Source organism: Dipodomys spectabilis, unplaced genomic scaffold, assembly GCF_019054845.1.
Source record: "Dipodomys spectabilis isolate Male_0828 unplaced genomic scaffold, ASM1905484v1 ptg000092l, whole genome shotgun sequence".
Classification (NCBI taxonomy): Eukaryota; Metazoa; Chordata; class Mammalia; order Rodentia; family Heteromyidae; genus Dipodomys; species Dipodomys spectabilis.
The window spans coordinates 7,164,680-7,190,000 of NW_024870769.1; the positions used below are offsets into that span (position 1 = coordinate 7,164,680).

A 25,321-nucleotide genomic window follows, 5' to 3' on the forward strand; every position below is an offset into this window, starting at 1 on the left:
GCTCCTGGGTATTCTGCTTGGGAACCTTAGGTAAAAGTGTTATTGTAGGAGAACATTTGCCCATCCTTGGATGCTCCAGAACTCAAACCCCAAACTGAACACAGAATTTGTTAGATGACAAGAAAAAATTCCCATACTTATCCCAAGCCTTTTTTTCTTCTTTTTGTCTTTATTTTCCTTGCCATTGATGTAAACATGGAGAGCTAAGGTGGTTCTTCTTTGATGATGTAGATTATTTCATTTTTGAACATTCATATATTGTGGGTACCTGTGTTTTATTCTCAGTATCTCAAAGTCAGTTCTGATTCCCAAGTATTATTTACTAGAAAGGGAACTACCTCATAACAAACATTTAAAAACTACCATGAGTAACTTTGATCTTAAAATGTGATAGAGAGCCAATAGCATATAAATGGACAAAGGAGTCATATACATTGATAAAAGAAGGGTAGATGTCAATATCGTATCAACTTAAGGCAAATAACAAGCCAACAATTAAAGGTTGTTCTGTTACTGTGTATGGAAAGAATCATTGCAAATGAATTAGAAGAATATTGATAAATTAATTAAGGGGCACTATAGTACACCTATTAAGCACACAGTCTGTGGTTAGTGCTGACTTCAGATCTAGATCCTGCCATTTGTGTGTGTTGTTGAGCAAGGTCCTAAACTACCACATTCCTCTTAGAGTTAGAATATGTAACACAGAAATAATGGAAATGATTGTTTACAGTGTAATGTAGAGAGGAATATCATATACAAACAACTCAGTGTAATCACGGAGACTTAGTACTTGCTAATTTGACAAATAATATAAATAAGAAATTTACAGAAGAAGAGATATAAATGATTTATAAACAAACATAAAAAGTTTAATCCCACAGGGTGTCAAGTAAGTTTTAGTATTCCAATAGGATACCATTTTTCCTGGTAAATTTGAATTTAAAAGTCTGTTCTAATGCAAATCAAAACACCCAGATTCTGCCTCAGCATCTCCACATACACACCAGAAAACAAACCACATGGCGGTGAGGAGGTAAGGGAAAAGGAATCTTCATACCCTGTTGGTAGGAATATAAATTAGTACAACCATTATGGAAATCTATATAGAGATTTCAGAAAAAAAAATACTATATTATCCTACTATACCACTCCTGGGCATATATCTGAAGGATTGTTGGTTAACATAAAGACAAGATACCTACACATGTAGTTTACTATTCAGAATAGCTAAGACATAGAATAATCCCACCTATCCCTCTATTAAGAAACAAAGAATGGGGTTGGGAGTGGGGCTTGGTGGTAGAGTGCTTGCCTAGCATGTGTGAAGCCTTGGGTTTGATTCCACATAAACAGAATGAGCCACAAGTGGCACTGTGAGGTAGAGTGCTAGCCTTGAGCAAACGAAGCTCAGGGACAGTGCCCAAGCCCTGAGTTGAAGCCCCAGAACTGGCCAAAAAAGAAAAAGAAAGAATGTATAAAGAGTGCAGAAAAATGGATGAAACCAGAGGTCATCATGTTAAGCAAATTAAATCAGATGGAGAAAGACGATATATTTTCTCTCATATGATGAATTTATAAGTGATGAGAATGCAAAGTAGGTTCTATTTGGGGATGGGTTTCAGCAGGAGAGGAAAGGGAAAAAGGAAGTATAAACCAAGAATGAATATGGTTGAAATACTCTAAACAGATGTATAAGAATTGAACAATGAAACCTACTGAAATTGTTCTAAGATGAGAAAAGGAAATGAGAGGGAAAAGATAGAAGAGAATTTGATCCTGATACATTGTATGCATTTATGGAAAAAAATTACAGTACAATCCTTTTATACAACTAATATATGCTAACAGAAACGGAACATGCTCTAATGTATATCAGTACATGTTCCAATATGTGCATGTTTTATTCTCCGTTTTGAAAAGTCCTAGAATAAATATAAATTGGTCTTCTGGGAGCGTTATTTATGTATAATACACAATTCTAGAACCCTCTAGAAGTGTGCAGCTGTGGGCCTGCTGTTGACCTTTTCAATCCAGCCTAAGAAAATAAACAGGCAGGCATATATGGATTTATGTGCAAGGATTTTTTACCCCATTGCAATTTTCAAAAAGCAAAACCTATGAACATCTTACCACTTCAATCAACAGAGGAATAATATAATACATTCTTTTAGATTCATGCAATGGAATTTTTATTTAGCCATTAAAGGTGATGTTAACGTGGGGAAATATTCATACAAAAGGAGCATTATTCTCACCAACTTAAATAGTAAAAGATACTCATTTGAAAAATTATGCAATATGGAAATATTAAATAAAATAGGCACTTGTAATTTTAATACCCAAGATAGGCACTTTACAGACCTGAACAATGTTTTTACATGAATGTTCAGACTCCTACAAAATGTAAACTGCTAATAGCAAACTGTGAAACTGCTAATCCACCCACAGAGAAAAAAAAAGACAATAAAAGCATTAAGATACTTATTCATGGTGGTTGAAATATGATTGATTATTTTGCTTCTTTTTAAAATGTCAACAAGCCTACAAGAAGTGTGAATTACTTCATAAAAAATTAAAATAGCAAATACTATGAATGACTTTTGCTACTTACATATATTTCTTGCAGTGCTTTGACTATGAAGTGTAAAAAAATGGACAATATTCCTTTCACCAAATGAGAAAAATCTCTCATTAATCACTTAGCCATCTACCTCTTAATGAAGACATGTAAATGCATATGCAAATGAGCAGAAATTCTATTATGAGACTGACAAGTGGCTCTACAAAACAGAAGGTAATGATAGAGTTTGAAAAATAGGAAGGCAGAGGAAGGTTAGCAATAGTGGAGGATTTTTATAATCTGATAGTCTAACAACAATAAAGTAAGATCACAAACAGCAGTAAGAAATGAACTCTAGCTGTGGTACTGTGACACAGGGTGTAACAGAATGGGGATATAGAAGCCAAGATGACAATGAAAATGTATAAAGTTGTAATATTCTTCATAAGTCTTGCCTGTCTATCATATTCAAATGCTTGACAAATTTAATCCATCTTATCTATGTCTAACCCTGGGGCATTTTATTCAATATCACACATTTGATCAAAACTGAGAAAGATCACTTCAACATTGACAAATTTTGTCTACACAATTACACACTTCCATACTGAGTAAACGCAATGTCTCTCAATATTGTTAGCTTTCAATAGTCAGAACTTTCGTGCCACAAGAGGGTCTGAAGCACTAATGTTCTTGCATATAACTTTCCCAAGGAGAATTGGAACTAGGTTTATAGAAAACCAAATTCATTGGATAGGGTAAAAAAAAAAAAAATCAGACAGCATCTCATTGTGTTGATCCAGTTTCTGCTCTTTCGAGTGGAAAATCAGGACAGCCTGCTGTCTTTAAATGGCTTGGGAACCCAGAACAAAAATAAACAGTTGCATTCTATGAACATTTTTGGAATTCTATTTTATGAAAGGTTCTTGGGGTAAGCAAGAGAGATACAAAAGCCACACTGCCCTCCAGAGTTTTTCAATTGCATGAGAAAGCCAGGAGGAAGACAATTGCAAAGTATGGCAGAATTTATTGAAGTGCTGGATTCGTGGTATATGTAAGGGAAGAAATTAAGTGACAGTTGCCTAGAAAGGGTCTGTGACTGTTATTAAAGTGATCATAGACCTTGTCACTAGAAGCATGGCCCATGAACTAGCAGTTCAGCATCACCCACCAGGTTGGCAGGAATGCAAACCCTTACCCTACCCCAAACCTCCTGAATCAGCCATGCTCGGCCAGGGGATGGCTGAGAATCAATGCTAATAGTGCTGTGGGTCATATGTATGGACAATCAAGTTCAAGAAGCAGCTCTTCTCTGATATGCATGTGCTGTGATACAAAAGGGCAGGATCTTCTCTGTTGCTTATGATAAGCCTTTATTTTTTTTATTTTTTGTCGGTTGTGGGGCCTGAACTCAAAGCCTGGGTGCTGTCCCTCAGCTCTTCAGCTCAAGGCTAGCGTTCTACCACTTGAGCCACAGCACCGCTTCTGGCTTGTGTGGTGCTGAGGAATCAAACCCAGGGCCTCATGCATGCAAGGCAAGCACTCTACCACTGAGCCCTCTTCCTAGCCCAATGATAAACTTTAAATAACACGTATTTAAATAAATGACTGTGCATGCTCATCAAAGAAAAAAATAGAAAATGTGGAAGCATCAAAAAGGATTATCCCATTGTATTAATGTATTGTTACAGATATTCAGAGAGATAGAATGGGAAACATAAGTTTGAGCAATATATATTAACAAGTGCAATTGTATAAGTTATGCGTATGTATGAGATAGATAGGAGATACAAATGAGAAATATATAGGAGATATAAAGAAGTTAGATATGATATGTAGAAGAGTAAAAATAGCCTATATATAATATGTGTTTGTATATGTGCGTTTATGTACATATATATGTACATAGAAAGACAGATGAGAGTGATTTATTACAAACCATTGGCTCACACGATTGTAAAAACTGGTACGTCTCAGACTTGCATGACAGGGCAGCTTGCTAGAGATTCAGAAAGTTTGAGCTGACGATGGTTTAGTTTCATTCTGAAACCAGCAGACTTCAGACCCAGGAAAAGTTAATGTTTCAGTTCAAATCTGAAGGCAGAAAAGCAATCTGATAACGCAGTCTAAAGGCTATTAAAAAGCATTTTCTTATCCTCAAAGGAAGGTCTGCATTATTGTTTAATTTAGGCCTTCAACTGATTGTATGTGGCCCATCCACATTAGGGAAGGCAATCAGTCTGGTGATTTAAATGTTAATCTCATCTCCCCCTCAATGAAATAACCAGAATAATATTTGTTCCTATATCTGGGGCCCTTTAGCCCTACCAAGTTGCATGAAACCAACCATCACACTCGAATTTAGTGCTAGGAACATTGAAGTTGAGATAATTTGCACATTTCAACTTCAGCCCTGGGAATTTATGTGGATACAGATGAAACCTTTGGGCATGAAGAATCAACTAAAATACCTTTTTGCCACTTGAATGTGGCCATAATTGGAAGTTCCAATTCTCCTTGAGACAGTTATATGCAAGAAGATCCCCTTCAGAGCCTCTTGTGCCATACAATGCAGGTACATCCACCTGGATTCCACCTCTTTCATTTTTTTTTTTTTTGGGTCCGGTACTGGGGCCTGAACTCTGGGCCTGGGCGCTGTCCCTCAGCTCTTCAGCTCAAGGCTAGCACTCTACCACTTGAGCCACAGCGCCACTTCCGGCTTTTTTCTTTTTGCTTATGTGGTGCTGAGGAATCGAACCCAGGGCCTGGAGCATGCAAGGCAAGCGCTCTACCACTGAGCCACCTTCCCAGCCCGATTCCACCTCTTTCTATCCAAGCTGAGGGGCTCATCTTCATATATTCAGAACACGTAGAAGTTGAAGGTTTTGGTGTTTTTTTCCCCCCAAAGCAATTTTTCTGCTTTGGTGTGAAATATTTTCCTGGCATAAACATCACCCTTCAACCCCCTCTGAGCTGAAAATCCCATTTCTAATCTTCTTTCTGATTGAGAAATGATAGAGTAGATTTTCTGGGGAACATCTGCCTGACTGACAGATGCCTGCCCTTGTGGGAATGGCCCTAAAATAAATGTATACTGTCTGTACTTATTCATCCAGTTCTATATTTAAAAAATCATAGCATGGACTAAAAATCCAAAGAAAGAGTACTCCTCTGTTGATTAGCAGATTAGTGTCCTAATAGTGCATTCCACTTTCTTACATCAGAATGTCTGTGGTTACACAGTCATAGGAGAGATCTTGACAAGAACTGAATACCTTATTTTCCCTTGATGACCAGAGATAGACCTGGAAAAAATCATAAAGCAATGCTAAACCTTACCACTCATAGCCAGCCTCTTCAATAGTATTGTTTGTTTTCTGAATTCCCTCTGTGCTCTCAGTGGACAGCCCAGTCAGAAGCTAAACTCATACTTACCTCTCAATACCCAGGCCTGGTACTGAGATTTCAACACAGTGCCTAGGCAAGTGCTTTACCACCTGAGCCATGCCTCTAGTCCTTTTTTATGTAGTTCTTTATCAGATAGGGTTCATATTTTTTTCCCAGGGCTGACCACAGACAGAGATCCTCATACCTATAACTCCTGTATAATTGGGAATACAGACATGCACGCGGTGTCCTGCTTCCCATTGACTGAAATAGACACCTTAAAAACTTTTTGTCCCAGATTTGACTTGAACCATGATCATCCTGATCTCCACTTCTCAAGTACCTGGGATTACAAGTGTGACTCACCATTCCAAGCCCAATGGTCTTAATATTCACTCACACAGATGATATAGTGGGGGTGGTAGGTAAAGATAAAAATTGCTTTTGCATCAGATCATGGTCCTTCTAGACTGGAAACATTGGTGTCAACACACTATCCTTTGCCCTAATAAACAAAAGAAACAAAAATTCCCCACATGACTTCTATGCATTGGAAACTCTTTGTATCTGGTATTTCCTTCAGTCCTCACAAATGCTACAATTAGGGGTTATTAACTCCATCTTAAAGGTAAGGGAATTTAAGCTTAAATAACTCAAACTTACACAGCTAATAAATACCAGGCTAGGTGAAATTGGATTGACTCCACAGATACATATTAACATTGTTCAGAATCACTTCTTCCTGCTTTACAAACAATCTAGGACATTTGTAAATGGCTCCATTATGCTTTATGCATCAAGAAATTGATCCTGCTATTGTCTGTTAGCTTTCCTTCATGCCCATTTATTCTCCCTCCTTAAAGAAAAAGATTGTTCTGTTTTGTGATTGGATCTCTAGCTGATACAGAGGAAGAAATAAAAATATTGATTCAGATTTTCTGGGGGCAAGGGTCAGGAATATTTTCAGTAAGTTGTGTAGTTAAGAGTAAAATGAGTCCTGAGAAATTTGTCACAAGTGATTTCCCCATTGTATGGAATTCACCATGTGTGCTACATGAACTCCACCCATCTAGGTCAATCCCTAGACTTGGCCTCTTAGCAACTTGATAGACTATGCCTAAGGCTGCTGCCCAAGTAACAGGCGAGTCAACTTTATTTCTATGTGTAGGAGTGTACTCTAAGCTCTGATAACATTTACAGGATATGTTACATAAACCTGTAACAGTGACCTTTGATTGTTATCAAGTCTCGTGCATGATTCATAATTCCACATGCTGTGCTATTATCTGCTAAGATTTCTTTTACCAACATCATCAAAACATGAGTAACGGGTTGTGCTGCAACATCATTGGAGCTGGGAGTTTCCTACTAATTCTATGGTATTCTTCTCTTCTATGTAGCCTGTGATCAACCGACATATCTGAGAAAAACTAGTAAGGGGTAACAAGTTTGACAAGAAATGTACTTACTACCGTATTGATACAACTATAACCCCTTTGTACATTACCTCAACAATAACATTTAAAAATACAAAAACAAACTACAGCAGCAAAAACAAACAAGCCAGGCATATCTGCTTGGAAAACTTGGGACCAAGAAAATGTCCATTACAGAAAAATTAACTTTTTGTCTAAAAAAACAGACAGAACAACAGACATGACCAGCACAGATGAAAGCTATATGATTTCTCCCTGAGGGATCATTTTCATAGTTGAAAGCGTTGGCCCAGTTGGAGCAGTTATAGAAAAGACTGTTTCCTTCATATCTGAATTCTCAGGGCAGAGCATTCTGCCTGACATATGGTAAGGCTGGAGAAGCATTGCTGAGTCCATTAACCAATGCAGGAATAAACGAACAGTTAACCAAGAATAAGCCATCAGATAGATGCCTTTTTTAAAAAAGCACATTTTGGTAGTTAAAAAGCATCAAGCCCAGATTAACTCCCCTCCCCACCAAAAACATGAAAAACAATCTCACTCCACATTTTTTGCCCAGAGAAGACTTAAACTTCCCTTCACTTTAGTTTACCCAAGATTTCTCTTAGGACAGCAAGCAAAGAAAAAGAAAAACATTTTGAAATCTTTAATGTCAGCAAACAAAGCCAGAAGGCAAAATATGCCGAAGATAGTATATTGGACTATTTTCTAAACTCTGGAATTTTATTTTGTTGTTGATGCCGGTGGGGTTTTTTTGTTTGTTTGTTTTTAGAAAAGCTTTGGAGAGACTGGTGGCTCATGCTTACAATCTTAGCTACTCAGGAGGCTGAGATCTAAGGATCAAGGCTTGAAGCCAGCCAGGAAAAGAAAATCCTGGAGACATAACTCCAATTAATCAGCAACAAGCTGGGAGTAGAGGTGTGTCTGGAGTGTCAGCCTTAAATGAAAAAAAGGGGGGGGGGGAAACAAATGAGAACTAAAGCCCCTGAATTTAAGCTCCAATTACCGGCACAGAAAAACAGAGAGAAAAAGAGAGAGGGAGCATCATCTATGCCTCTCTTTAGCTAAGGAGCGTGTGTGTGTGTGTGTGTGTGTGTGTGTGTGTGTGTGTGTGTTTCTCCCAAGCCAAGTGGCCACAGAGGAAACCAGTTTACAACCTCTGGTCCTCTCTGTATAGCTCAGTGACAAAATGCAGAAGTACCTGTGTTTCAGTTTTGTATGTTGCCACTAGGGGTCCTCAGCAGCAGGCGATCTGCACTGGGAATTTGGTAGCTGAGGAAGCCTCTCTTTGTCTGCACCCCAGGTGTGGACACCTCTTTGTTTAGAGGCAGGGCTAGAGTACCTGGGCTTCTGGCTTACCATGTCCGAGCTGTCTGCTCCCCTTCCCAGGAATGCAAGCTTTTAGCTTCTAGTTCTCCTTATGTTACCTCTGCAGGGGCTTTTTTTTCTTTTCTCAAACAGAACTAGGTATCTTCGTATTCGAAATAGGGCTTGATCTGCAAAGGGAAATAGGTTTCCAAATGACAAAGAGAATATTGACATTGAGAAATTGATGGCCAAGAGGGTATCTTTCAGGCTACAGTACAGTACTTGCCATAAAATATTTAAAGCTACTTGACAGATAACTCCACTATTCTCCTGTGAATGCTGGCCATTGGATTAATCTTGAAAGTAAGGAATATTTCATTCTGTGGTTAGCACAGGGGAAGAGAATGACCTTCACTAAGAAACACTCCAAAAGTGCCTGAGAGAGTACAGCTCCAAGCACCACAACACTTTCTCCCCGAGGTATGTTCTTGTCTGCTTTTAAACTTTAAAGCAACACTAAAACAAAATAAACAAATTACAGTTATGGAGGAGCTACCCTGTAAACAATAAATTACCTGAGTTGTAGCAGGCGGTGGTGGGCATAGGGGACAGGATGGGGATGATCAATAATTTGCTCTATCAAAATGTATTTCTTGGGCTGGGAATGTGGCTTAGTGGTAGAGTGCTTGCCTAGCGTGTATGAAGCCCTGGGTTTGATTCTTCAGTAACAGAAAAAGCCACAAGTGGATCTGTGGCTCAAGAGGTAGAGTGCTAGCCTTGAGCAAAAGAAGCTCAGGAACAGTGCCCAGGCCCTGAGTTCAAACCCCAGGACTGGCAAAAACAAAAATCGTATTCTTTTGTTTTCTCCAATTGAGTTCTTCAGGTTCACAGTAAAGATAGTGTTCTGATGTGCTGAGAGGCCTATCTGCCTTCTTGGTTATCTATTCACTTCCTTTATTTATTTATTTTATTTATTGGTTCCAGTACTGTGATTTGAACTCAGGACCTCACACTCTCACTTGGCTTTTTTACTCAAGGTTGGCACTCTACCACTTGGACCACAGCTTTCAGCTTTTGGGTGATTAATTAAAGACAAGAGTTCAGGGACTTTCCTGCCCAGTTTGGCTTTGAACACAGATCTCAACCTCCTATGTAGCTAGAATTAATAGTGTGAGCCAAGATACCATCAACTTCCTTTTATGCTGTGTATCTCATGTTGCTAGTCTTGTTGCTCATTGGTCACACCTATTGGAGTGTAAAAAAATGGGCATATGTGAAAATCATTTAGGAAGTCATTAGTTCCTTAGAACATTTATTCAGCAAATATCTACTGATGGCCTATTGTGTACAGAGCATGATAGAGAAAAAGGGCTGAACTCCCAGGGATAAAATGGGCAGCAAAATTATCATTAAAATAAGAAAGAACAAGCTGGGCACTCGAGCTCCTGTATTCCTAGGTACTTGGGAAGCTGAAATCTGAGGATCGTGGTTTGAAGCCAGCCTGGATAGGAGACTCATCCAAGAGTCCAGTTATCCACACACAAAATATTTGGGAGTGGAGTTGTGGTATAGGGATACTACCCAGGCCCTGGAGTCAAGCCACAAGACTGCACAGAAGTGGAAGACAACAAAAAAAGACAAAGCAGAGATCTACCAATGGGGATCAGAAGAACTGGAGTTATTTCTTGGAAAGCTAGCAGTCCTCTGCCTTGGACTCCAAGAAGTTTCACCAGAAAAAGGCCTTTCTTAGATGCCACAGATAGGATGAGCAGCAGGAAAGGTCCAGGCAGAGATCAGTGCTTCCAATTTTAAGAAGCTCAGGGCAAAAGGAAAAAAAAAAAGCTTAGTTTAAACTGGGCATTGGTGGATCACACCTGTAATCTTAGCTACTCAGGAGGCTGAGATCTGAGGATCTTGGTTCAACGACAGCCTGGTCAGAAAAATCCTTGAGACGTTTGTCTCTAAATAACTACCCAAAACTATGGAGCTATGGATCAAGTAGTGCAGTGCAAATCTTGAGCAAAAAAGCTAAGGAAGAATGCTCAGGCCCCGAATTAAGCACCAGTACCAGCACACCCATAAAAACAAAACAAAACAACAACAAAACCCCACAACAGAGAATAAAATAAACCCCACAGGAATTAATAAAAGAAATGAATTAATATTATTATTATATGTGAAGGAATACTTCAGAAGGTCCACCAGCAGGTTCCTCAGCCTACAGTAGTGGGTTAGCATTTTGTTTCAGCCCCTGCCTGATCATTTATGACCTAGAAATATTTTGTGAGGAATTGTGAATCCCTAGGATTCTGAATGGAAGAAAGATGATTGTGAACAACTATGCCTGCAGAGTTTTCTCCATTGGTAATGCTTTAACAAATCCACATGATCCATCAACTTTCAAAGTTCAGTTCAGAATCTGGAACTTTATGTTGTTCTTCTAAATAATGGGCTTCTGTGTGACCATCTGTCATCTCTTCCTACAGGCTGGGCCTTGCTGTATGCATCTCCATCTTTCCCTACTGTTGTACAATACAGGGTGGTGTGGAATTGATGCTTTCATAACAAGTTGTCCCTCTGTCCCTTCATCTATCAATTGGGGATCTTTAAAAACAATCCATTTCTATTTTAGTTTCAATACGGTTATCCAAACTGCAGAAAACAGGGCTGATATTTTTCTGCAAGACTTCAGAAGTAAACAATTAAATCTATCCCCTACGGTTCAATTTAAGACAAAACTTAAAAACTTTGGGTTAAAGAGGAAGTCTTTCTTGTAGAAGAAGTCACTGTGATTAGTTATCTTCAGGCACAGAGAAGGAAATAAAATTGTTCAAACTTTAGCTTCCATCAATCAAGAGAACAACTTACAATCATTTGTGGAATACAAATGATTTCTTCCAGTTACACTGTGGCCACGCATGCATTATCACGTTTAATCTACATTTTCCGTACTTCTGTTGCAGTTGGAGAAACTGAGGCTCGGGGAGTCTTATTTGTTCAAGGTCTCATAGCTAACAAGTAACAAGACCAGAGGAGGAATCAGGTGTTATCTTCTGCAAAGCCTGTCTGGTCCCATCCCATCACAATTTTGTTAGTTGACACTACTGGAGGAATACACAGATTACTAATCAGACAAGGAAAATGCTGCCTTCCACCAAAAGGACTTTGGGGGAAAGGAAGTTCCATCCTGACAGAGAGGTGGTCAAGGGCATGATGGGTACCTGTCCCTGAAGGGTCTCAGTTGAGGCTGTGTTCAGGCTGCCTTGCAAACACAAAAGAATAATGGGTGGGAGTGGAGGACATTGTGTGTGCTGGATCTTCTTGTACCAGACAGGGCTGGTTTGAGGCCGAAACAAATGAGAGCCAGGAAGACATATCTAGTGTGACTTAAGAGTGGTCACAAGCTTTTAAATCTTTAGCAAGCCATATTATTTAAAAAGAAAAAAAAAAAACATGGCCTTATGGGGAAGTCACACTGGGCTGGCATCCTGGAGAGAATTCTAAGAAAACACACACAACAGTTTAAATCAACTAGAAAATGTGACATGAGTGCATATTGTGATTATTTAGCATTTATTATTCACTCTGTGTTAGGTGCTTGACGGATGTGGAGCCCCGCCCCCCACCCCCACACCTCCAGACCTGCTGCAACTCCTGTGTCATTCCTGATAATTTTTTAATGGACTATATCCTTTTAACATGTTTTTCAAAATTGAACTACCCCCAATGTGAACACTTTCCATTTTGCGATATGTAATGAGAGTACTTTCATCCCTTTAATGTTTGCTTTTTCCTTTGATCTAACAATTTCTGTTCAAATTTCACAGTTTTCTGTTGCTTCAAGGATTGAAAGAACCGATTACCCCGCTGGGAGCGTGAAACTGACTTAAAAAAACATACCTACATGATATTTCCTTCCAGTGAAATTAATTTAGGTTTAAGTACAGGAGGAAGGTCCACACCTTGTACTTCCAATCACTTTTTCTCCCACACCTGAGAGGTTTCTTAAGCTGAAAGGTGAACAGCAGGACCTGCTGCCAAGTCTTCTGCCTTTTGTGAGGCTCTTGCAAGGCCTAGGCAAAGAAGAACCTTCCTCTGACACGCTGCTTTGTGCAGGCCAGATGCCACCTTTGGAACATCTCTATTTCTTTGAAGGCCGGCCTCAGAAGCCCAGGGGAGTTGCTGAGCACTGTCCATGGCTGAGGTACTTAAGCTTAGCTCGATTTCCTTCCACCTTGTGTGGGACAGGGGTCAGCAGCTTGCTCTCCAGCAACAAAGGACAATTTGGAGGGGAGTAAAAGGGGGCACTCCTCAGCCTCCCTGGCCTGCAGGACCCCATTTTCCCTAGCACTGTGTACTGTATATTTAGTGGCCTAGTCTTTGCTCTCCGGATGCCCCACCCCTGCTGTTTCTCTGCTCCAGAGCCCAGTGGGGCGCGGCCCGTGCCTCTGTCTCCCCTACCCGCTCCCCCCACCCCAACCCTCTCCATCCTCTGTAAAATTTGGGAGCAGCTTTGGATCCTGAGAACTAAGCTTGGTTCCTCGACACCCCCCCCCCCCCCCCACTCCCCAGTGGTCTTTCTAGTATCTGGAAACCCTTTCCCCGGCCAGACTATCCTCGCCCAGCAGTCGGTAGCCACCCCCCTCCAGTCCCCGGGTCTCAGGAGCTGTCAAGCCCGCGGCAGCTGAACCAGCCCCCGAATCGCCCGCGTCTCCTCTCCTTCCTTTGTGTGCGCGGGAGCGGAGTTGGGGCGGAGTGGCGCGGGGGGGGGGGGGGGGAAGAGAAGGGGGAGGTCGCTCTGTCTGTCTGTCTCCGGCCGCCTTTGCCCCCGCGGCTCCAAGTGCGGCCGAGGAGGCGGGAACCCAGGGGAGGGTGCGGGGAGCCTGGTGGGGGCGGCGCAGGGTCGCCCGGGCGCCCTGGGTCCCAGCCGCGCACTGGAAAGCGCGCAGGGCAGTGGGACCTGGCTCGGAGCCACCATCCCGCAGCTCCGGAGCCCCCCTCCCCCCAGGGCTCCCCAGCTACCCCGCGACACCGGGAGAAAAGCGGGTAAAGGCGCGGAGAGGGACGGAAACCACAAATAAATAGCGGCGGCTGTAGCGCGTCATCTGGCGGAGCAGGAAGTGCAGGCAGAGTCCGGGAGGCTGGTGCTTTCGGCGCGTCCCCAGGACTTTGCCATGGGCTGGGGGCCGCGGAGGCTGCGAGCTGCGGGGCGAGGGCAGGGACCGCGGCGCCCGCACCGAGGCTGAGCGATCAGCGACGCGCGGGGCGCACGGAGATGGCAGCGTCCAGCAACTCCAGCCTGTCCGGCTCCTCCGTGTCCTCTGGTGAGTTTTCCAGCCCGTCGGGCGCCGGGGCTGCTGCCCGGGTCTGGCTCTCCGGGATGGAGAGAGAGAGCCTACCTGTGGCCATCCCGTACGCTGGCTGGGAGCGGGGGCCGGCGTCCGGTGTGACACTTGTTTGGTTTGCCAGCACTTGGGGGGTCCGCAGCACCTCCGCGCCTGACATCTGACAGCGCAGAGGTGGGAGAGCGGTGGCGCCCTTGGTGTGCAGACGTGGGGGTTCTGGGGCTTGGGGCGCAGCGGGGTGAGCGGGGTGAGCGAGGGGGGCTTGCACTTCAGGCTCAGCTGGCGCTGAGCCCGGCCGGGGGAGGAAGGTCAGGGCAACACTGGGCGCCCCGAAATTCGGTGGTGCCGCACGCCTGTTACCCTGGATCCCTAAACCCAGAGCCGAGGGAACGCAAACCCTAGCTTCTTGCAGACTTGGTTTTCTTTGTTTGTTTCAGAAATTAGCTCTGTGGAGACACTCGCTCGGGGCATGGGTTTCAGATAGCAATAATAAGATTGCGCCTGCCCTTCTGGTCCCGATTGAAGTGGGTTAGGAGAAGGGAGGTCGAGCCTAGGCTTTGACTCTTGCACGTTTACAAGTGTGTGTGTGTGTGTGTGTGCTTGTGTGTGTGTGTGCGCGCGCGTGCGTGCGCGCGTATCTGTGTGTGAGGTTTTCCTACGTGGCTCTTTAGACATTTCCTTACAATACTCTGTAATTTTACTTTCAAGGCATGCATTTGTTTTCCCTTTTAAGTGTGGCTGAACCAAAGGAAGGCTGCTTTCAGCTTTTCTATGGTTGGGGAGCCAGTCTAATTTGAGGGGGAAAATTGATAATGAATCCGAAGGAGTAGGAATCAATAGAAGCAGCCCCACCGGTTTCTGAGTATGACAGGTTTCTAATCAGAATGATGCATTAGGCAGAATTCCCCTACCTCTCTGGTCATTGAAAACTTTAATGGCAAACCCTGCAGGGGTAGCAGATAAGACATTTTAGTGTAGTATATGGTATTCAAGGGTCAGGAAAGGACTTGAAGTCCTAATAGAAACGCTCAGTATATGAGTATTGTATTATGTCCTATTGTATATTTTATTATTCTCTAAACATTAAACTTCAAGGAAGAAATAGCATTTGCGTGACATGAGACTGCAAACAAGACTTAAAGGGAGCCACCATCTATGATGTGTGACTAATTAAATTATACACGCAAGTTGAATTTGACTAAGGTGAGATAGTTAGGTGTCACAAGGTGGCTACTTGAAAGCCATGTGCTATCTTTTCTGGCAGGGTTTAGTTCCAGGGAAATAACGCTTCTGTTTTTGGTCACTGCCGTCTAATAATAATATAAAAAGGTGTTGGTTAGGTGTTCGATATAGTTTAAGTTGCTGGTCAAAGCAGCCATTGGGGCCCGAACACTCACATCTTATTAAGAGCAGCAACAAGTTGACCGCTGGTGGTTTTAATTCTGAGAACTCAGCAAATGCTACAGCTTATTTTTAGTACCCTCAAACCACTGCTGCTGCTGCTTTTCAATTCATTTTGGTTGACTAACATTGAATTTAAAATACATGGGCATATGCTTATCCATCTCAGAAAATTGCCTACTCAATGAACTGGTGGGGTGGGGGAAGAGGTGGCAAAGGGAAAGAAGAATTTGGAGAAAGGACAAGGAAACAAAACTCTCATGTGATTTACTGGTGGCATAAATGACAGATACCGTGGCATGAGAATTTTCAGATGTTGATAAGGCTTAAGAAATGTCATTGAGAATCCTAATTCAGTTTTGGGAAAAATACATTGGTTTACAGCAACACAGTACAAGGTTCAGAGGTTGGCAGTTGCTTTGCAAGTAAGGAAAGGATACTTATGATGATTCTCTTTCCTGCTGTAAGTACTGCTGGGTTTTTAATCCTATGGGGAGCAGGGAAATTGCACGAAAAGCTGAAATTCAGAACATGGGCCCAGATGTATTATTTCTTGTGAATCAACCTGACCTGTGAGCTTGTATTGCCTAGTCAACCAATTAATCCAGTACTTTGTCTTGAAAAAGATGGAATTGTGCTTCTTTGTAACCACACTTATTGTGTGATTGTGTGGGTCATGAATAATTCAGATGATACAAGCAATTCACACCTGTGAGAGGTGTTGGGCAGGCAAGAATAGAGCCTGTATCTTTCTTTTTTTTTTTTTTTCTTTTGTGGCAGCTGGGTTCTCTCAAGCAAAGGCCAGAATCTGAGAAATTAAGGGATCATTTGGGTTGGAGTCATGGCTCAGTTGGTAGAGCATTAGCCAATGAGTAAAAATGTCAGGTACCAAGTTCAAGTTCCAGTCTTGGATCAAAAAAGAAAGAAAAAGAAAGAAAGAAAGAAAGAAAGAAAGAAAGAAAGAAAGAAAGAAAGAAAGAAAGAGCGAGCAAAGGGACTCCATCAACTCATTAATCATCATTTTCAAGGATTTACTATGTATCAGGCTGAGTTACAAGTCTCATCTTCAAAAAAGTTAAGTGAGAAAGGTAATTCTAGGATTCCTTCTAACTCTGAAGTTCTGAGATCACTGTATTTGAGTTCTAGCTCCACCCTTAACAGCTGGATATCTTGGGGTGAATTACTTAATTTCTTGAGCCTTAATTTTCCCATCTGTGAATACGGAATGCTAATAGTAAGAGCACTTCATGGGATTCTTTTCATTGCGTGGACTCAGTGATATAATGGTCTAGAATATTTAGCATGGGCTGGTAGTTTATAAGGGCTTGGTGCAAGATAACCTTTCATCTTTAAGGGGTGAAGAACCTGCTTATTGGTTCAATCTCTAAGCGCAGAAATAAGTCCAACACGCATAAAAGCTTCCTCCATCACTTGCTGAATTTGATCCTGAGTTTGGGCCTTTATTAAACAAGCATTTATTGAATAGGTTCCAGGTTGCAGATATGGTTCTGAGTATTTGGACTGGGAAGGCAAATGGCAAACCCACAAGTAGTGGCAGATATGGGCAAGCACAAAACATCCTGAATGCCAGCTTAATCAAATGAACTGTGTGGAAGAATATATAGGGGAAATGGAGCAATTACTTCAGTTTGGAATAGACAGTGGGAGATGACATGAATTGGGCCTTTAAAAAACTGAGAAGCTGGTAAGGGCTCTAGGCCCAGCTACTAGGAATGCAGAAATGTGGAAAACCACAATTTGAGGCCAGTCTAAGCAAAAAAGGTAGGTAGACCCTCTCTCAACTAATAAGTGGGTATAGGGGCATGTGCCTGTGGTTCCAGCTACAATAGGAGGCTCTAGGAGGATCACAGTCTCTGTTGTCCTGGGTAGAAATATGAGAAAATACCTAAAAAAATAATCAAAACAGAATGGAGTGGGGATAGGGCTCAAGCAGTAAGCACCTGCCTAACAAGCATGAGGCTCAGAACTCAGAACCATCCCTCAGCTTCCAGAAGTAGGATATTAAGAATACAATAGTTGCGGGGCACAGGTGGCTCACACCTGTAATCCTAGCTACTCAGGAGGCTGAGATCTGAGGACTGTGGTTCAAAGCCAGCCCAGGCAGGAAAGTCCATGAGACTCTTATCTCCAATTAATCACCAGAAAACTGAAGTGGCATTGTGGCTTAAGTGGTAGAGTGATTGCCTTGAGCTGAAGAGCTGAGGGATAGCACCTAGGCCCAGAGTTCAAGCCCCATAACTGCCAAAAATAAAAAATGCCCATAGAAGGAAAAGCCTGAGATGGGGAACTTCATGCCCTTCTTTCCCCTTGCTTGAAGTTCCTAATCCTGTGCCGCCCGGGGTGCTGTTCTCTGAACCCTCATACCTATTAGCCCATCAACATAATGACACACAGTGGTTGCCTGTTACTACTGCTTTTGGTTTGTAGCAGTGGCTTTGATGGATCAGTTTTGAAAACCCTCAGGTTTGTCTAGGGCAATGGAGCCCTAGAATAGGAGCAGTTGATTTCTGTAGGATTCAGCATTTGGAGAGGGGATCCAATTGGGGTGAAACCTCTCATGGAGGAACAGCTTCAGAGGATTAAGTTTGGTTGTGTTTGCATAAAGATTGAAACTGTAATAAATTATTCAGCCTTAAGCTCAAAGTTCTGTGATTTTCCTGAGAATAGCCTTTTACTTGCTGCTGTTTAAGTATATCCCTCAAATGTGTTGCTTATTCTGTGTTAGCAACCGAGACACAACAAGCGAAATAACCAGGTTAACATTAATTTAAAAATATATTTTTTTTCCTGAGAACTCCTCAGAAATTTACTTCTGGAATATTCAATTCTGTGTACGGGAAGTTGCCATGTCTTTGTTTTAATGATAACTACTAGTAATTACATTTCCCACTCACCTAGATTGGTGGGAAGGTTTGATTACTTTTATATTGTAAATCACACAGAAAAAAAATCCGTATCCTTAAGCGTTTAATCTAGCCTGTGGTACTTGATTGTGTTCAGAAATAAACAATGACTGATATGCAAAGCAGTTTTCTTAATAATCATAGGTTGCATTTGCTTTGGTAATTGAAATAGAACTTTTTGCATATTAGTAATATGATTGCCTGGTGGATCATTTCACAGTTGAGAAAAAATTCAGCCCAAGCTAAGTAATAAATATATAAATTTCCAGTAATTGAACAAGGTAAAATATTTAATATTAAAGAGATCCTCTTTGGATAAGAAGTTAAAATTTTGAGAACCTAAATACATGGTATTATGAAAATGAAGTGAACATGTTTTAGATGAAAGTACAAATGGATAAAGGTAAAAATCTCTATCCTGTGCAGTCATCTAGACCTAAATTGGGAAAAGAACCTGAATGGACTGAGGTATTTATATAGATGGATTTTCTGCAGCAACGTTGTGTGGCAGGTAGTTGATGTGATTTTCTGCTGTGACATTGAGACTGACTCTGGAATTGATAAACAGGATTTTTTTCTTATTCATTACTAGGAGCTCATGACCTGTGACATATATAACCAGCCTTCCACATTCCTAGATACAGGGGGAAACTGAGCTTTAGTCATTCTGGCAAGATGTACATATGTGCAATTAGACACTGTATGGATCCAACATCATAAAATAGGATGTCATTATTACTGAACATTTACATTGAGAGGTCTTTATTGAGACCTTTGGATTCTTTTTAAAAAATGGCTTCTTGGACATCCAATTATGTGTGAAAAATTGCGTTGCCTCTGTTTTCATGATAATTCTGGGTAATTACCTTGTTTTGGTCACCTAGATTGTCAGGGAAGTTTGATTACCTGTTTTATTGTAAATCCTACGCACAAAAATTGTAATGGAAAAAAATCACAAGTAAAAATACTGCCAAGCAAACATAACTCAAGAGAGAAATCATTCAGGTGCAGAACATTTGTCCTTTTTTTTTTTTCTGGTGGATCTTTCCACTTCTCATGATCAGCCTTCATTGTGCATTTGAGGAAACTTGATCTAGAATCTTCCTTATAAGGACTATCTTCTGAAGTATATTTGCTATTAATCTTGAATGTCCCCCAAAAGCTATATGGTAAAGGCTTAGTCACAGTTGATCATCTGTGGAGTTGTTGAGAGGTAGAATTTTTAGGAGCTGAGGTTAGTGAAGGAGAGTCTTTGGAGATATTATGACCCTGATTCTCTCTCTCTCTCTCTCTCTTTCTCTCTCTCTCTCTCTCAGTCTCAGTCTCTCTCTCTCTCTCTCTCTTTCTCTTTCTCTCTCTGCTTCCTGGCCACCATGAGGTAAACAGACTCAGACTTCTACCATGTGTTCTCTGCCAAGATAGTCTTCTGATCAAGCTAACTATGAACTGAAATATCTGAAATTATGAACCAAAATAAATCTTTGCTTTATGAAGTTCATTTGTTTCAGATATTTCCCCCCCAGTGGTAGCAAAGCTAACACAGTATTTTATATTGTACGTAGAGGAGGGACACATAAATTTGGGTCTTTGGCTGGAATGCCAGTTCTCGCTTCTAACTTTATGAAGTGCATGGATGACTCTGTACACTGTTCAGCTTTTGAAGAATGTGAATACCAGGATGTGAATATTTTCTGAGGTCAGTTTTTGTGTTAGCAGGACTATGTATTCTCTGAGCTGCCACTTGGGGCCTGACCCAAGAACTGGCCCAGCTGAGGACCATCTGTTGCTCAGTAGGATCTCCTATTCCTACCCAATGGTAAAAATAACTGAAATAATAACTGAAAAATAATTGAAATAATAAGTGGAAAAGAATAATTGAAACAATTTTGTTTGGAAAACCTATACAGGAGCCGTGTTACATTGGCATGATTTAGAAAATAGTTTTTTGCCAGAAGAGCAAGAATTCTGCTGAGAGAGCTATAAGTGAAGAAATATGGGCCTAGCACTAGACAGGCAAAAAATTAATAACATTCACCTAATACCTACCTGTCATTTATCTGGAATGTCATTTGATTTTCAAAATCTTTACTTTCTCTAGTTGTTTTCTTCCCTCCCTCCTTCCTTCTTTTTTCCTTTTCCTTTTTTCACCTGCTGTTTTTGTCAGATTCCTATTTCGATATGTTTATATAAATACTAACATTTGGTTTATTTTGCTGGTTTTTTTTTTCCTACACAAATTGGCCTGGGCATCTGCCTGCCTCTCCTTCCATTTGGCATGTGGGAAAGGAAGCTGGTATTCTGTCTGTCACTTGGGTTTGGGTCAGAGGGTCAAATGGATGTGTGTCCCTGGTACAGGATCTCTGGTGTAACAGAACACAATGCTGTGTCTCAAAGTAACAAGTGGAGAAGTTTATTTAAAACCTCAGTGCACAGAGGAAACCAGCCTGTGTTAGGAATGTGCTGACCGCACAGGCAGCCAGATGGGTCAAAAATGTCTGTGACTGTCCACTGAGATCTGAAGCTCAAGTCCTGGGATAGGAGCATTGCCAAGTGTGAGGAAAAAACTTCCAATTCTGCATCAGGGAGCACCAGCTACCAGCTGCTTATGCTAATAACCTATGCTCCTCTTCTTTCACAAGTAATCATCACATTTGTGAGGACTAATCTTTGAATTTAGCCTGTAGAGTATGGTCTTTCAAGAGAATTGGTTGCGGGACCATGGGTCCCTAAGCTCACCCTTTCACAATGTAATATCAGTGGCATTAAGAATTATTTTTAATCAACCAATAAGTCCTCTAATAAATACAAACTAGACTGAGTAGGCTTAAAGAGAGGCAGGACTTTTCATTATGTAAGTAAGAACATCAGGGCCCAAGGAACTCAAGACTCTACAGTACCCCTCAGCTCTCAGCCAGGTCATGGTGGTATTAGAGCCAAGGCCCAAGCTCCCAAAACATCACACACACACACACACACACACACACACACACACACACACACACCTTCCTGCTGGCACACACACACACACACACACACATACACACACACACACACACACACACACACACACACACACCTTCCTGCTGGCACACACACACACACACACACACACACACACACACACACACACACACCTTCCTGCTGGCTCATCCCAAAGAATAGCAGCATCCTGAGAGACTTTCTTGCAGACTTGCTGTCATGGAGGCTGTTCTGTTTAATTATTTAAGACTTTCAAAGAAGTTAAGAAGTGTTTTGTATTTTAAATGAGCTTTGGATCTGGAAGCTGTTGTTTGTATGGAGTCACAAAGACCTAAGTAAACCAGGCCTACACCAACTGTTATATATAACTCTGTTGACCACAATAAGGCTAGCCATATGTGGCTACTTAACGTTGAGTGAAAAAAAGTCAATTCCTCAGTTTCTGTAAGGACAATGGCATTCTTTATAAGTACAGACTAACTAGATCCTACCATAATAAACTATATAGACATAAAACATTATCATTGGTTAAAAAATGTATTGGCTAGAATTGGTATAGTTTTGAAAGAAAGATATAACTAATGCAGATGAGCAAACTTGGGTTAGGAAGTTTGATCAAATATCTTTCCATTTCTCTGTTTGCTTTGTAGGTTGTATTTCAGTAATTTTGCAAACTGACTTTAAAAAGAGTATTTTCCTCATAATTTTGAGGTAAACTGTGAAATTGTGGCTGGAGTATATGTTGGTAAGAATAATTAAAATGTCTGTAAAATTCCTCCAGTTCTGAGGTTTGATTCAAGTTTTTAAAAATGGTCTGTCGATTGATGGTAACTCAATTTCTTTTTGAAATATATCCACAATAGGGTTTAGTTTCACCCTCAAAAAGGAAAAAATGCCCATGTCCAGAAAAAAGTTTGGATTTTTTTCATTACCTCTTTTCCAAAAACTCATAAAGAAAATAGGAAAATTGTGAATGTGTGGACTGAGGTTGCTAATGGCATATCCAAGGCATGTTATTTAAGAGATTTTCTACTAACCTGGCCATCAGCAAGCAGCTAGGCTAGAAATATTTTTGCTTCTCCAAAAGACCACTTAGGAGGCAATGCAAATACATTGGTTTTTTAGAAAATCAAGTTAGCTTTTGGAATTTTAGGCTCATCCAGTTGGGAAAAAATGCATGCAAATAAGATTCAGGATCGCGACAGTTCCTAAGAAAAGGAGGTAGTTCTTTTGGAACTTCTGTTTACCACCTTCAAATGCAGCAAAAGTAGAAAAGTATCTTTAAAGTAAGAAGCAATTTCCAAGAAAGACATGAATGTTGAAGCCACTGGAATGAGCCGTGAGATGAAGTGCTTGTTCTTTATTGACAGGAACTCAGGGCATAGATTTAGGGCAATAGGAATCAAGAATCACTGGGGTGATAATATTACACAATTCTTTTCTCACTGGAGGCCCAGTTTCTGGATTTCTTTAGGCCTGTCATTGCCCTCTGAACCCTCATAACACTATCTGAGCTTCCAGGAAAAATAGCATAGCACTTCTCTGTTTTTTTTTTTTTTTCAGTTAATGCCCCACTAACAATGTAAAATGATCTTTATTAAATGATTTTTAGTTCTAACCTATAAACCCAAGAGATATAGCATGTTAGAAAAACAAAGAAACAGGAAGCAAGAATATGGCTTTGGGGTAAATTTTCTATAACATCTATTGCACAATAAGAGCTATGGCATTTTCCTATAAGGATCTAATTCTCAAGACCAAGACCTGCTCTGCCCTGTCCAATACAGAAGCAATACATGAATATTGGCCCTTGAAACATGGCCCTTCCAAACTGAGGTGTGTAGCAAGTATAAAATACATAGAGTTCAAAGATAGTACAAGCAAAAATACTTCAAACATAGTACAAAAGTAGTACAAAGATAGTACATACAAAAAAGTAAAATATCTTATTAATGATTTCTAGAATACGTCAAAATGATAATACTTAGGTCAGATAGAATATATTAGGCATTGATTGCACATGTGTACTTAAAATACTTAATATAGTTAGTAGAATATTTGAAACAATGTATTTGGCTTCTGTTTTGTACTGGGCAGCACTGATGTGAATGAGTTCAGTAAGAATACACCAGTCTTCATTGCATAATATATAATACACAATTGCTGACTTGTGCCCAGTGGCTTCCACAGATGGGTACAATCCTGAGTACTTCCAACCTAGGAAGCACCTACCAAAGCAGTGAACCCAATTCTCATGCCTTGATTTTAAACCTAAACATTGAGATGCATTTTTTTCCAGTTTGTGCATTGATTTTGAAATAATGTACCACAGGAGGGTCAGGTTGGGACATTAGTTAGGTTCTTGTTTAGACAGGTTTTGCTTTTTGCTTTGTTTGTGATATGCTATGACTCTGGACTTTAGCTATTTACATGTTAGATTTATGTATAGTTTTGCTGCCAAAGAAACTCTATTCATCACATATTAAAGATAAACTAGTCAGGCAAATATTTAGTCAAATTCTCTGCCTTTATAGTTTAGCATTCTAAAAATTATGTCTATGCATATTTATTCATATATACACATAATACATATTATATTCTTTTAAAAACATACATACATACCTATATATGTACCTATGCATATATGTACATTTTTTTCCTCTGTTAAAAAAATGAAAGCTTGCCGGGCACTGGTGGCTCACGCCTGTAATCCTAGCTACTCAGGAGGCTGAGATCTGAGGATGGCGGTTCAAAGCCAGCCAGGGCAGGAAATAATCCACTAGAAAACCAGAAGTGGCGCCGTGGCTCAAGTGATAGAGCACTCGCCTTGAGCTGAAGAGCGCAAGGACAGTGCCCAAGCCCACAGTTCAAGCCCCATGACCGACAAAAAACAAAAACAAAAACAAAACCCTGAAATACTATGAAGTTGGAAAGAGGCTGGGGAAATGGAGAAGCACGTTTTCTCTACTTGTATAGATAAGAGAAGACCCTTTCCTGGTAGTCTTTTGGATGAGGTGTCCTATCATAAATCTGTATGTGTGTATTCACATATATTTGTGAATAGGTCTGTGTAGTTGTTTCTACATATGTTTATATAGAGAGTATAAATGGATTCTATTTCAGACACATATTGCTTCTAACCAAATTTATATCATAAATAAGTTAATATAAAGGGAAATGAAAAGTTCAGCCTAGAATTACTTTTAGTAATGATATAATTCACAAGGGATTATACTAATGATATGAAGATATTAATGTACATAATTTGGCTGCCTTACATTGATTAAATTGCTTATTCAAATTAACCTTGCTATATAAAACTTGAGTATTTTGTTTTGTAGTGCTTGTTGTCTTAGATAGCACTGAGGATGTTAATTGTGTTTATTAGGTTAAAAAATACAATTTTACTGGCTTTTATTTATAAAGAGTATGTAATAGCTTTTTACACTGTTTGCTTTCTGGTTGAAGCCTGGTTGGTTTAAGCCTAGTGTTCTCTTTGCTATCTCCCCCATGATCAATGCCTAGGGTTGAAAGTACTCAATTATCAGGACACCAGAGTTAATTTCTCTATGACATTAGTATGCTCTAAGACTGAACTTTGGCCATATGAGAACCCGATGCTTGTTTTATGCAGCTAAATCCACATGCCTTTATTCTAAATGTGAACTCTTCCTTTGGAGGGGGGTGGAGGCGAGCTATGGGTAGGGGATTTGTCAGCTCTGCTGAAATAATTAAGTTCAAGATTAGGAGGAACCACAGCAAATCCTAAGCAATTACACATGTAAGACACGATTTGGAGTTAGAATGCTATTTGTCCTAGGAACATGATGATTGCCACAGTACTTACTTGCTTCTGTCTTCTAACTCCCATCACAGCACTAAGGGTATTTTGTAAAAATGCACAGCAGCCTTTCAGGGAAGCGATGCCCTGCAGACATCTTCTTCTCATAAATAGCAGAGTGTAAATCTGTCGCTCAG

General features: G+C 40.6%; 1 protein-coding gene across 1 annotated transcript in view; it reads left to right on the forward strand.

Annotated features, from left to right (window-relative positions):
* Positions 1–13,758: 13,758 nt before the first annotated feature.
* Positions 13,759–25,321, forward strand: part of Chn2 (chimerin 2) — a 328,228-nt gene continuing 316,665 nt past the window's right edge. Inside the window, exon 1 of the mRNA XM_042685079.1 lies at positions 13,759–14,018. Coding sequence (XP_042541013.1) covers positions 13,970–14,018 — 49 coding nt within the window. The 5' untranslated portion in view covers positions 13,759–13,969. The remainder of the gene's footprint in view (positions 14,019–25,321) is intronic.